This window comes from Anopheles darlingi, chromosome 2 (assembly GCF_943734745.1).
Source record: "Anopheles darlingi chromosome 2, idAnoDarlMG_H_01, whole genome shotgun sequence".
Lineage (NCBI taxonomy): Eukaryota > Metazoa > Arthropoda > Insecta > Diptera > Culicidae > Anopheles > Anopheles darlingi.
The window spans coordinates 46614403-46629402 of NC_064874.1; the positions used below are offsets into that span (position 1 = coordinate 46614403).

General features: G+C 41.6%; 2 protein-coding genes across 6 annotated transcripts in view; both read left to right on the top strand.

Annotated features, from left to right (window-relative positions):
• Positions 1 to 15000, top strand: part of LOC125950672 (papilin) — a 63065-nt gene that overhangs the window by 17759 nt on the left and 30306 nt on the right. The window lies entirely within an intron of this gene.
• Positions 2191 to 13022, top strand: LOC125950683 (uncharacterized). The gene is made up of 5 exons (XM_049678895.1): positions 2191 to 2291; positions 2365 to 3061; positions 6240 to 6661; positions 9557 to 9885; positions 12220 to 13022. The coding sequence occupies exons 1-5, from the start codon at positions 2280 to 2282 to the stop codon at positions 12863 to 12865; spliced, it is 2106 nt and encodes a 701-aa protein (XP_049534852.1). The 5' UTR covers positions 2191 to 2279; the 3' UTR covers positions 12866 to 13022.

Below are 15000 nucleotides of genomic sequence, written 5' to 3' on the forward strand. Positions count from 1 at the left end.
GTCCTGTCGTCGGTTAGTGCCAATATCGGCCTCACTTCCGGTACCGGGGCGCAAGAGAGAAAGGGAAAAAAATCGTTTGCTATGCAAACGAAATTGTTGCACACTGTTATGGTGCTGTGATGCTTTAGTACTTATTTTGATCCTTGCTCGTTACTTGCAGCGATACGGTTGAGCCATCTCTCTAATGAGCCGCTATGGTCGTGGTGTGTCCCGTGGTGAAGCCGCTCATTAGATTCATTGGATCATATCACCAAGGCCAAGGCAACCAACGAGGCTTATCAGGTTCATCTTTCTCATCATCGTTAAATTCGTTTTTCATGATTGTACGTTGATTGCGTTGAAATCGTGCAATTGCCAGCGAATTTGCAGCTCTCTCTGCTCCTTTTTTTTGAAGAGACAGGACGTCGTTGTCATTGCCGGACAACCCAGTGTCCGTGTTACGATTTGCTAACTGAAGCTGACTTCACGCTGATCTGCTTGAGCGCTGCTTCAACTTTAATGTTGTGTTATATTCCAGCAACATTTCAAGGCGAATAAAAGTGATCCGACTAATGTGAATTGTGGAAGCTGTTAGATTGTTAGGCTCCGCAGCATTCCACGTCTGTTACAACCTCGACAGAGTTCAAATACCTCTACAAAATGTTCGCGAGAGCTAAGGGAGGGGTGGAACGTCACAGATTAGAACATAGAAGGCAGAAGGCTGCCGCTTCTGTAGAGTTCACGTGGCGAGCGGTGCCATGGGTCTTGTCAGCTCACTGAATCAGGTCAGATGATCTCGCTGGCAAACCGAACATTTGATCCCATGATCCGTAATTCCCTTGACCGTGCGTCAGCCGTATTGTCAATCGCGGTAACCCAAAAGCGGCTGGTACGTGGCAGACTTGCCCCGGGGGAAGGTTGTGCTGCTGGAACCGGTTTCGGTGCTGCGGCGGTACTGGCACGATCTGCTGGGCGTCTGCAAATTCCATCCGGATCCCTTGTTCACATGTTCTGCCTATGGTGGCCACCCTTGCCAGCCGATCAACATCGCAGGTTAATCAGCTCGCGTACGTGCGTCCCCTATCGTGGTTAACCGAAAGCGGAGGCCTCCCTAAACGTTACTGCTGCTGCTGCTGCTGCTGCTGCTGCGAAAAAGGAAGTAAATTCGTTCAGACCCATCAGCCCGTTGCTGCCGTGCGCTGCAGTCGTACCGTAGCCGTGGGGTAGCGTTCATTTGGGAGTCTTTCAGGGCCTCGGTCAAGGTGCTGCGAGGGATGCTGTGGTCTAATGCTTCACAATCCGGACCACGGCGTCAAGGGCGCGGTGAAAGGAATTTCATTAACACACACGTCAAGTGACACACACGCACCCGCCTGTCTCACGGAAGCAAGCGATCGTTGATCAATCAATAGCCGTTGGGAGCTATTTGAAAAAGTTGTTCAAGTTGTTGGAGCATATTTGAGGTGACATGCCTTATGCTAAAAATTACGAGCACATTACTTCGCAGATAATGCCAACGCCAAAAGGCTAACCAGAAATCCCATTCTAAAAATACATCCTTATTTATAAGAGCGCACATCTGAAGTGGTTTGCGGTGTCGCATCCAAGCATGGTCATCCTGTTTCCGGATGCCGGCTCGTTGCGACGCCCATCCCGTTGCATAATATCAAGGTCAGGCTCAACTAAGAACGAAAATGAAAGTGTATCGTCACAAGAATGTGCGAAGATGGATAAAGCAGAACTCGTTGCAGAGCGTCGGTGAAGGCCAGTGCTAACGAGAGCATTGAATCCGCCACCGACAACACCAGCTAAGTGGACACAGGAGTTTCTTCGTTGAAATTCAGCTAAGTCAATGTTTAAACTATTGATTTTTTTCTTTTTAAGTGTAGTATGTTAAAGGATTAAATTATGTTTATCAACGTGATCCCCGAATAGCAAACCAAATACAATTAAATTAAATTGATCAGAAGCGGAACGACGGTGAGCATTTTTCATCCGACGTAAAGACCTTAAACTGCTGAACGAACAATTCGAGCAAGAACGCACGAATGTGACCTTTTAGTAACGCCTTTTTTCAAAAGTGAAGGCAACGAACCCAAGTTCAAGCTCGGCAGCGGTTTGGCAGCGAAATCCCGACCGGAGTAGGACGGAGTGCGGTGGAAGAAACCGGAAAACTTGTCTTTGAAGCACTGCATTGGGGGCAGCACTTCGTATAAATTGGTGCAGTCGTGCCGATCACATCACAGTTCGATTGAATCCTTGGTACTGTGAACAGCAACTCCAATTCCAACATATCCAAAATGGCCTTCAAGGTAAGAGCTTCGTGGAAAGGTGTAATAGCGGGCAGATTGACAAACAATCCACCGATTTCGATGATACCCACAGTTCCTGACTTTCGCCGCTGTCGTGGCCGTCGCCCAAGCTGGACTCATTGCTTCGCCAGCAGTGACCTACCAGGCCGCCGCCCCGGTCGCTTATGCCGCCGCCCCGATCGCCAAGGTCGCTTATGCTGCCCAGCACGAGGAGTACGACCCGAACCCTCAGTACTCGTACTCGTACGGTATCTCGGACGCCCTGACCGGAGACTCCAAGTCCCAGCAGGAGTCGCGCAGCGGAGATGTTGTCCAGGGATCGTACTCCCTGATTGATGCCGATGGTTTCAAGCGTACCGTCGACTACACTGCTGACCCACACCACGGATTCAACGCTGTCGTCCGCCGTGAGCCTCTGGCCGCCAAGACTGTTGTCGCTGCTGCCCCGGTAGCCACCAAGGTCATTGCTCAGCCATCCCTCGCTTACGCCGCTCCAGTGGCCAAGACCATCTCGTACGCCGCTCCGGTTGCCAAGACCTACGTCTCGAGCCCGGCTGTGTCCTATGCCGCTCCTCTGCAATACTCCGCTCCTCTGGCCACCAAGACCATCGTCTCGAGCCCGGCCATCTCCTATGCCGCTCCAGTGGCCAAGACCTACGTCTCGAGCCCTGCTGTGTCCTATGCCGCTCCTCTGCAATACTCCGCTCCTCTGGCCACCAAGACCATCGTCTCGAGCCCAGCTGTGTCGTACGCTGCCCCAGCTTACGCTTCCTACCACTAAATTGAACAGTTCCCGGATTCCGAATTTGTTATGAAGTGATGCACGATATTTATTACTTCGAAAAACGAAGAAACAAATACAAATAAGCCACACCTTATTTTATTGTTCTTGAATTCATCCGTCTTAAACAGTTTACGAAAGGGGTTTCGATTGGTTTTGAATAACATGATGCCGTTGGGATGCAAATGGAGATGAACGATGTAAGCGTTCTACGCACTTTGTTCAATTTATTTTCCAATGCCAGCTTTCGTAGAAATTATTGTTTTATCGATCAATAAATTTGTAAATTTATCGATAAATTTGTCCTTCTCAGTGTAGGAGTAAGAGGTGGTACTAATCATCATCACAATCATCATCAGTAACTATCGGTTTAAATTGCTCATTTTAATGTTTGTACTGTTATGTATACTAAAAGCAAACCTTTCTAAATGGCCGTAAAGTATGTTTATCATTATCGGATTCTTGTTCGAAATTTCCGAAAAACGCACTATTCCAAGCATGCGTTGCTTTTAAGCAAAGTGCTGCTCATCGATTAAGTTTATGCTATTGCTGCACAACGTTGAAAAAGTGTAGCGGATCGTATGATCGTACGCTTCTTTTTCCTCCGGTGTTTACCGCAACGATAAATGGTTCTTCATAGAACAAATGTGTCTGGAAAGAATGAAAAAAAAACTCGGATTATGATGATGAAAAAAAAATCGATTGATTGACATGAGTACTTGCAGATTGTCATGAATTACTGCAATACTTGCAGTTTGTGTTTTTTAAACATATTTAAAGCTTGGAACAGTTAATATTTGGCCGCTTTTGTTTAATCATTGCAGCGCGCCTAGTGGTCACTTTGTCATTCCGTTGACAGCGTTTTAATCATTATAGTCTGTTTATTTAGTGGTAAATTTTTTGTCAAAATTGATCTATGCCTTCAAAAGTTATCGCCGATGGAACGCAAAGGGAGAAAAAAAAATCTGCACACTCATTGTAAAAATTGGATTTGGCTGGAGAAAACACCGCGAAAGTCTTGAAATTTTCAAACTCAACTCAAAATACCATATGTAGACGTTAGGAGGGGACTTTTACCTTGATTCTAGGAAAATAAAACAGCCGAAAAGTGTAACGAATCCCCGATTCTGCAAACAAAATTGAATCAACACTCCTGGGATCTCTCAGCGTGATTCCACAAAGAAAAACTCAAGACAGTCGACATAACAGTTCAGGAAATATTTTTAAAAGAAATTTTAGGGTCATAAAAGCTAGGGTCATAAAAGAAAATAGCCAAATAGGACGCTAGAGCACAGCTTGATTGCTCAAATCCGTGCTAGGCAGCTGTACGAACAAGTGTTGATCGAATTCAAACCATGCATTTCGATGGACGGTGCAACAAACGTAAAAATGCATTTAAAAAAATACCGGGCAAAAAATTTGCTTTGCCAATCATTGAGGGAGTTGTTTAGGAAGGGTTTGGTTTCTTTACGGAGATTAATTTGCCCATAACATGATGATTTGGCATGGGATTTGACAATGTGGCGACAAATCAAATGTTTTCAGCATTGGGGTAATGTTCATTCGAAATTTGTGCGAGAAAAGAGTGTCTACAGAAAAGGATTTTGTTCTTCCTTCGTCCACCAACGATCCTGTGTAAGTTAGGCATGATTTAGGTAGCTATTCTTGCCGAAGGTATGGCGTTAATTTTTTGTATTCAAATAGATCGATTTTATAGGGAAAACTATCAATACACAAAAATGTCCGGATTTTCGTTCCTTCGATTTCTATTGGACGATTATCACAAGGAAACTTAAAAATAATATCAGAAATGTATAAAAACCAACTGAAATGAGGGTGATGTGCAACAAGAGGGCAAATAATGTGACCTACAGTACTGTGCAAACTTTTTTGGGTGACGTCAAAGTAAAAGTTGAAAAAGTCATATAAAAAACTAATGAATAATTTGCATCAATATTTCTTATTAAAGGCAATAAGAAAACCTACAAAATGACACCTTTCTTTTCTTCATACGCCATTTTTTGGCTTAGATATGACCTATTTTGTGCGGCCAAGTATTAACTGTTCCAAGCTTTAAGGGAGGGGAAGCCATATGTTAATGCCGTTTGTTATATTCACGATTAAAGTATATGTTCCAAAGCTGTACATGTAACGGATTAGATAATTTGGGCTTTATTCTGTGTTTTTATATGGACTCAAATGTACGTTTTGATTTAATGTTAATGATGGAAACACGAAAATGGAGCGATTTGTGTGAATCCGTATGCATTGTTTGGTACCACATAATCAAATAATCTAACAAATACACGCAAAAACTGCAAGCTGGTGGATATCGCATCAAATATTGTTTTATCGAAAGATTAAATACCTTAACCTTTTGCAAAACCGATGGACATGAACAGCTTCGAATCTTAATTCAAATAACACTCTCATGCCTATGACAACCTGCAATATTTGCACCCTTTTGTTTCAGTCCGCGACTTTTAGGTAAATTTTAAGAAACGATTTCAAATGTTTAATTATTATAAAACTAGTCTATAACTAAATGCTAGCACCTTGACCTTATACCATATCCATTTAATATTCTGGACTCAAACTAATGAACCGCGAATAAGACTTAAACTGTCACCGAGAGGTCCACACAATAGTGTTTCGAATTTCGCAACGGCTAGTCGGGGTCATTAAATGTCCATGTTTTAACGAATATGGCGAAGAAGTAATGTTAAATGTTCTGCTTTGCAGCCATTATTTTAATGGGGTGGGGTGCCCGATTCCGTTCCGGTCGAAAATGTTAACCAACGATATCCTTCCCACACTGAACTCTCATTCGTTTTCTGATGTAATACCGGCGACTCGAGCGTAGTAACTGACCGGCGTGATCTGAAAGTAGGAACAAGATACCATGCGGAGCCGTTGGCTTCCAGCGTGCCGGTATAAATACTCTGATCGTTTCGGTAGAGCGACACAGTTCAATCCGTTCCTTCAGCAGGTGAACAATCATCTAAGTCTTTGGCAATCATGGCATTCAAGGTACGTTATCTTCAAGAACCTCCATAGCGCACTTCCTGCGGAGGTGTTTTAGTTGGATTCGGGATTTTGCTAATCGATTTGGTATCATTAGTTTGTGACCTTCGCCGCTCTGGTGGCCGTTGCCCACGCTGGACTCATTGCTTCGCCAGCAGTGACCTACCAGGCCGCCGCCCCGGTCGCTTATGCCGCCGCCCCGATCGCCAAGGTCGCTTATGCTGCCCAGCACGATGAGTACGACCCGAACCCTCAGTACTCGTTCTCGTACGGAATCTCGGACGCCCTGACCGGAGACTCCAAGTCCCAGCAGGAGTCGCGCAGCGGAGATGTGGTCCAGGGATCGTACTCCCTGATTGATGCCGATGGTTTCAAGCGTACCGTCGACTACACTGCTGACCCACACCACGGATTCAACGCTGTCGTCCGCCGTGAGCCTCTGGCCGCCAAGACTGTCGTCGCTGCTGCCCCGGTAGCCACCAAGGTCATTGCTCAGCCAGCCCTCGCTTACGCCGCTCCAGTGGCCAAGACCATCTCGTACGCCGCTCCGGTTGCCACCAAGACGGTCATTGCTCAGCCAACCCTCGCTTACGCCGCTCCGGTTGCTAAGACCTACGTCTCGAGCCCGGCCATCTCTTACGCCGCTCCGGTTGCCAAGACCATCTCCTATGCCGCTCCAGTGGCCAAGACCTACGTCTCGAGCCCGGCTGTGTCCTATGCCGCTCCTCTGGCTTACTCCGCGCCTCTGGCCACCAAGACCATCGTCTCGAGCCCAGCTCTGTCGTACGCTGCCCCAGCTTACGCTTCCTACCACTAAGAAGGATTGTTCCCGGATTCCGAATTTGTTATAAAATGAGAAGAAGTATTGATTGCCAGAATCGGCAAGAGATGCAAATACAAAAATTGTAAAAGGAAAAGCAGTTGTTTTTAATTAACACCCCTAATTTACCATATCAGCTGATTCTGCCCTACACTATTACCCAAACTCTATTGAACCACAGATGTAGGCAATTTTCTACGGTACTCATCTCAAATGTCCGAGAGCTCTCTTGAATGAATATCCTTACATTCTTATTGTTTTACAGGACATGTTTCAGATGTACAATGTCACTCTAAAGATATAATCGCTTTACACATGTGTTTTCGCATGTGTTAATGTTTTAGTGAATAATAATCTTACAATGTCTTTAAGACGCTTTACTTTCTAGTTTAAAGTTCAGTGATCTCCAATACTCTATTCTTCAGGGATACAGCTATGAAGAACAGGCCACCATATGCAAACTTTTTATAAATTTCATTATCCTTATTATTGGCAACAATAATAACGTGATACATGTACCCAACTTTAGATTCTGCTTCAAGCAGGTGTAAATAATTGTCATTTTTTTGTTTTTGTTGAATGTCTAATGTCTAATACACTTGTTAATAAAAAAAAAATAGTACGTTAGTATTCCGTTTAGACTGGAAAGCGGGCAAGGATGAATTATACAATACAAGGTCATGATGGAGTATATATTTTTGTTTGTCCTTTTGAAATTAGTAAGCAAAACATTGTATTCATGTTGAAAATTCAAAAACTCACATCGCGAATTCGTTTTCAGAAGTTTTCGTTTTGTTCGTCCTTCTGATAGAGTTTTGAACGTCTATGTTTGAAGGTAGAATATAATGGACAATCTGTAAATTTGCGATCATCCTTACACGACGCCTACATGTCATAAGCACAAAAAGTACAATATATTCGATGATGTTAAGCATTCCAAGATCAGTAAACATTTTCGTTTCATATTGAAATTCATATCTATCAGTTTAGGATATTGAAACTAAGCCCAATCAACTAGCTTTTACTTTACAAATAGTAAACTGATCATAATCAAATCTCAAAGCAATTGATTTTTATCGATTCTGCTGTACAATTTAAAATAGTAACTGCTAGTAATTTCTTAGTAAGTGATAGGATGAATAATTGATTACACATCACCAAAGACATTATGTGACTCAAACTTATATCATTTTCTTTTCTGAGATCAATCATTATAACATTAAATGGGGATTTTAGATGATTTCATTTAATGTTATAATCTGATTAGTATCAACAAACTTAGATACATTCATAAGTATCATGATGATACTTTTTGAAATTTTAATTGAACGACTTGTAAAATTAAGTGAATTGATAAGATAAAATTGCGGTTTAGCAATTGCGGCATTAAATTGATGGCTGTCTCTTGTATAACGCATTTTTCTAAAACTTATCAAACTTAGAGACATAGAAATATGAGTTATTGCTTGACACTATTTACAAAGCGGGAAATTTTTCAAACCAACAGATTATTTTTAGTTTAAAATAATTTTACACTTTATTGAAAAATTGATTGATTTCGATTTCGCATACTTAAATCTAAATTATCATACCTTTGATAAATGTATAGATCTCTAGAGAGTAATACGGGTACATGAAAAACAAAATGCTCTTAAAATCGTCAAATGTTTCTGATGATGTTTATATCTGGATTTTATAATATTTGTACATCCTCCAGCATCGCATTGTCAGAAAACATTTCGATTATTAAATATTTGAAAATTTTCAACATTCTGCGTATCGTAGATATATTTTGAATCACAATACTATAATAAGTTGACTAAATTTGTGTAAATGACACATTTATATCGGGGAATGAATGCATGGATTCTAGAATGTTTTCGGGATACGGACATTTTCGGGATACCGAGTTTGATTTCGTACTGACGATGAATCCACGGTGTCCTTCCAATACCTCTCACGTTGTCTGATGTAATACCGGCGTTTCGAGCGTAGTCACTGACCGGCGTGATTTGAAAGTAGGAACCAGATACCATGCGGAGCCGTTGGCTACCAGCGTGCCGGTATAAATACTCTGATCGTTTCGGTAGAGCGACACAGTTCAATCCGTTCCTTCAGCAGGTGAACAATCATCTAAGTCTTTGGCAATCATGGCATTCAAGGTACGTTATCTTCAAGAACCTCCATAGCGCACTTCCTGCGGAGGTGTCTTAGTTGGATTCGGGATTTTGCTAATCGATTTGGTATCATTAGTTTGTGACCTTCGCCGCTCTGGTGGCCGTTGCCCACGCTGGACTCATTGCTTCGCCAGCAGTGACCTACCAGGCCGCCGCCCCGGTCGCTTATGCCGCCGCCCCGATCGCCAAGGTCGCTTATGCTGCCCAGCACGATGAGTACGACCCGAACCCTCAGTACTCGTTCTCGTACGGAATCTCGGACGCCCTGACCGGAGACTCCAAGTCCCAGCAGGAGTCGCGCAGCGGAGATGTGGTCCAGGGATCGTACTCCCTGATTGATGCCGATGGTTTCAAGCGTACCGTCGACTACACTGCTGACCCACACCACGGATTCAACGCTGTCGTCCGCCGTGAGCCTCTGGCCGCCAAGACTGTCGTCGCTGCTGCCCCGGTAGCCACCAAGGTCATTGCTCAGCCAGCCCTCGCTTACGCCGCTCCAGTGGCCAAGACCATCTCGTACGCCGCTCCGGTTGCCACCAAGACGGTCATTGCTCAGCCAACCCTCGCTTACGCCGCTCCGGTTGCTAAGACCTACGTCTCGAGCCCGGCCATCTCTTACGCCGCTCCGGTTGCCAAGACCATCTCCTATGCCGCTCCAGTGGCCAAGACCTACGTCTCGAGCCCGGCTGTGTCCTATGCCGCTCCTCTGGCTTACTCCGCGCCTCTGGCCACCAAGACCATCGTCTCGAGCCCAGCTCTGTCGTACGCTGCCCCAGCTTACGCTTCCTACCACTAAGAAGGATTGTTCCCGGATTCCGAATTTGTTATAAAATGAGAAGAAGTATTGATTGCCAGAATCGGCAAGAGATGCAAATACAAAAATTGTAAAAGGAAAAGCAGTTGTTTTTAATTAACACCCCTAATTTACCATATCAGCTGATTCTGCCCTACACTATTACCCAAACTCTATTGAACCACAGATGTAGGCAATTTTCTACGGTACTCATCTCAAATGTCCGAGAGCTCTCTTGAATGAATATCCTTACATTCTTATTGTTTTACAGGACATGTTTCAGATGTACAATGTCACTCTAAAGATATAATCGCTTTACACATGTGTTTTCGCATGTGTTAATGTTTTAGTGAATAATAATCTTACAATGTCTTTAAGACGCTTTACTTTCTAGTTTAAAGTTCAGTGATCTCCAATACTCTATTCTTCAGGGATACAGCTATGAAGAACAGGCCACCATATGCAAACTTTTTATAAATTTCATTATCCTTATTATTGGCAACAATAATAACGTGATACATGTACCCAACTTTAGATTCTGCTTCAAGCAGGTGTAAATAATTGTCATTTTTTTGTTTTTGTTGAATGTCTAATGTCTAATACACTTGTTAATAAAAAAAAAATAGTACGTTAGTATTCCGTTTAGACTGGAAAGCGGGCAAGGATGAATTATACAATACAAGGTCATGATGGAGTATATATTTTTGTTTGTCCTTTTGAAATTAGTAAGCAAAACATTGTATTCATGTTGAAAATTCAAAAACTCACATCGCGAATTCGTTTTCAGAAGTTTTCGTTTTGTTCGTCCTTCTGATAGAGTTTTGAACGTCTATGTTTGAAGGTAGAATATAATGGACAATCTGTAAATTTGCGATCATCCTTACACGACGCCTACATGTCATAAGCACAAAAAGTACAATATATTCGATGATGTTAAGCATTCCAAGATCAGTAAACATTTTCGTTTCATATTGAAATTCATATCTATCAGTTTAGGATATTGAAACTAAGCCCAATCAACTAGCTTTTACTTTACAAATAGTAAACTGATCATAATCAAATCTCAAAGCAATTGATTTTTATCGATTCTGCTGTACAATTTAAAATAGTAACTGCTAGTAATTTCTTAGTAAGTGATAGGATGAATAATTGATTACACATCACCAAAGACATTATGTGACTCAAACTTATATCATTTTCTTTTCTGAGATCAATCATTATAACATTAAATGGGGATTTTAGATGATTTCATTTAATGTTATAATCTGATTAGTATCAACAAACTTAGATACATTCATAAGTATCATGATGATACTTTTTGAAATTTTAATTGAACGACTTGTAAAATTAAGTGAATTGATAAGATAAAATTGCGGTTTAGCAATTGCGGCATTAAATTGATGGCTGTCTCTTGTATAACGCATTTTTCTAAAACTTATCAAACTTAGAGACATAGAAATATGAGTTATTGCTTGACACTATTTACAAAGCGGGAAATTTTTCAAACCAACAGATTATTTTTAGTTTAAAATAATTTTACACTTTATTGAAAAATTGATTGATTTCGATTTCGCATACTTAAATCTAAATTATCATACCTTTGATAAATGTATAGATCTCTAGAGAGTAATACGGGTACATGAAAAACAAAATGCTCTTAAAATCGTCAAATGTTTCTGATGATGTTTATATCTGGATTTTATAATATTTGTACATCCTCCAGCATCGCATTGTCAGAAAACATTTCGATTATTAAATATTTGAAAATTTTCAACATTCTGCGTATCGTAGATATATTTTGAATCACAATACTATAATAAGTTGACTAAATTTGTGTAAATGACACATTTATATCGGGGAATGAATGCATGGATTCTAGAATGTTTTCGGGATACGGACATTTTCGGGATACCGAGTTTGATTTCGTACTGACGATGAATCCACGGTGTCCTTCCAATACCTCTCACGTTGTCTGATGTAATACCGGCGTTTCGAGCGTAGTCACTGACCGGCGTGATTTGAAAGTAGGAACCAGATACCATGCGGAGCCGTTGGCTACCAGCGTGCCGGTATAAATACTCTGATCGTTTCGGTAGAGCGACACAGTTCAATCCGTTCCTTCAGCAGGTGAACAATCATCTAAGTCTTTGGCAATCATGGCATTCAAGGTACGTTATCTTCAAGAACCTCCATAGCGCACTTCCTGCGGAGGTGTCTTAGTTGGATTCGGGATTTTGCTAATCGATTTGGTATCATTAGTTTGTGACCTTCGCCGCTCTGGTGGCCGTTGCCCACGCTGGACTCATTGCTTCGCCAGCAGTGACCTACCAGGCCGCCGCCCCGGTCGCTTATGCCGCCGCCCCGATCGCCAAGGTCGCTTATGCTGCCCAGCACGATGAGTACGACCCGAACCCTCAGTACTCGTTCTCGTACGGAATCTCGGACGCCCTGACCGGAGACTCCAAGTCCCAGCAGGAGTCGCGCAGCGGAGATGTGGTCCAGGGATCGTACTCCCTGATTGATGCCGATGGTTTCAAGCGTACCGTCGACTACACTGCTGACCCACACCACGGATTCAACGCTGTCGTCCGCCGTGAGCCTCTGGCCGCCAAGACTGTCGTCGCTGCTGCCCCGGTAGCCACCAAGGTCATTGCTCAGCCAGCCCTCGCTTACGCCGCTCCAGTGGCCAAGACCATCTCGTACGCCGCTCCGGTTGCCACCAAGACGGTCATTGCTCAGCCAACCCTCGCTTACGCCGCTCCGGTTGCTAAGACCTACGTCTCGAGCCCGGCCATCTCTTACGCCGCTCCGGTTGCCAAGACCATCTCCTATGCCGCTCCAGTGGCCAAGACCTACGTCTCGAGCCCGGCTGTGTCCTATGCCGCTCCTCTGGCTTACTCCGCGCCTCTGGCCACCAAGACCATCGTCTCGAGCCCAGCTCTGTCGTACGCTGCCCCAGCTTACGCTTCCTACCACTAAGAAGGATTGTTCCCGGATTCCGAATTTGTTATAAAATGAGAAGAAGTATTGATTGCCAGAATCGGCAAGAGATGCAAATACAAAAATTGTAAAAGGAAAAGCAGTTGTTTTTAATTAACACCCCTAATTTACCATATCAGCTGATTCTGCCCTACACTATTACCCAAACTCTATTGAACCACAGATGTAGGCAATTTTCTACGGTACTCATCTCAAATGTCCGAGAGCTCTCTTGAATGAATATCCTTACATTCTTATTGTTTTACAGGACATGTTTCAGATGTACAATGTCACTCTAAAGATATAATCGCTTTACACATGTGTTTTCGCATGTGTTAATGTTTTAGTGAATAATAATCTTACAATGTCTTTAAGACGCTTTACTTTCTAGTTTAAAGTTCAGTGATCTCCAATACTCTATTCTTCAGGGATACAGCTATGAAGAACAGGCCACCATATGCAAACTTTTTATAAATTTCATTATCCTTATTATTGGCAACAATAATAACGTGATACATGTACCCAACTTTAGATTCTGCTTCAAGCAGGTGTAAATAATTGTCATTTTTTTGTTTTTGTTGAATGTCTAATGTCTAATACACTTGTTAATAAAAAAAAAATAGTACGTTAGTATTCCGTTTAGACTGGAAAGCGGGCAAGGATGAATTATACAATACAAGGTCATGATGGAGTATATATTTTTGTTTGTCCTTTTGAAATTAGTAAGCAAAACATTGTATTCATGTTGAAAATTCAAAAACTCACATCGCGAATTCGTTTTCAGAAGTTTTCGTTTTGTTCGTCCTTCTGATAGAGTTTTGAACGTCTATGTTTGAAGGTAGAATATAATGGACAATCTGTAAATTTGCGATCATCCTTACACGACGCCTACATGTCATAAGCACAAAAAGTACAATATATTCGATGATGTTAAGCATTCCAAGATCAGTAAACATTTTCGTTTCATATTGAAATTCATATCTATCAGTTTAGGATATTGAAACTAAGCCCAATCAACTAGCTTTTACTTTACAAATAGTAAACTGATCATAATCAAATCTCAAAGCAATTGATTTTTATCGATTCTGCTGTACAATTTAAAATAGTAACTGCTAGTAATTTCTTAGTAAGTGATAGGATGAATAATTGATTACACATCACCAAAGACATTATGTGACTCAAACTTATATCATTTTCTTTTCTGAGATCAATCATTATAACATTAAATGGGGATTTTAGATGATTTCATTTAATGTTATAATCTGATTAGTATCAACAAACTTAGATACATTCATAAGTATCATGATGATACTTTTTGAAATTTTAATTGAACGACTTGTAAAATTAAGTGAATTGATAAGATAAAATTGCGGTTTAGCAATTGCGGCATTAAATTGATGGCTGTCTCTTGTATAACGCATTTTTCTAAAACTTATCAAACTTAGAGACATAGAAATATGAGTTATTGCTTGACACTATTTACAAAGCGGGAAATTTTTCAAACCAACAGATTATTTTTAGTTTAAAATAATTTTACACTTTATTGAAAAATTGATTGATTTCGATTTCGCATACTTAAATCTAAATTATCATACCTTTGATAAATGTATAGATCTCTAGAGAGTAATACGGGTACATGAAAAACAAAATGCTCTTAAAATCGTCAAATGTTTCTGATGATGTTTATATCTGGATTTTATAATATTTGTACATCCTCCAGCATCGCATTGTCAGAAAACATTTCGATTATTAAATATTTGAAAATTTTCAACATTCTGCGTATCGTAGATATATTTTGAATCACAATACTATAATAAGTTGACTAAATTTGTGTAAATGACACATTTATATCGGGGAATGAATGCATGGATTCTAGAATGTTTTCGGGATACGGACATTTTCGGGATACCGAGTTTGATTTCGTACTGACGATGAATCCACGGTGTCCTTCCAATACCTCTCACGTTGTCTGATGTAATACCGGCGTTTCGAGCGTAGTCACTGACCGGCGTGATTTGAAAGTAGGAACCAGATACCATGCGGAGCCGTTGGCTACCAGCGTGCCGGTATAAATACTCTGATCGTTTCGGTAGAGCGACACAGTTCAATCCGTTCCTTCAGCAGGTGAACAATCA

Excerpts from the sequence above, each read along its gene's own strand:
- LOC125950683 (XM_049678895.1), top strand. Across the intron at positions 3,062-6,239 it reads CGCTGCCCCAGCTTACGCTT|TTGCTTCGCCAGCAGTGACC; the intron begins CCTACCACTAAA and ends ACGCTGGACTCA. Across the intron at positions 9,886-12,219 it reads CCAGCTTACGCTTCCTACCA|CGCCGCCCCGGTCGCTTATG; the intron begins CTAAGAAGGATT and ends GACCTACCAGGC.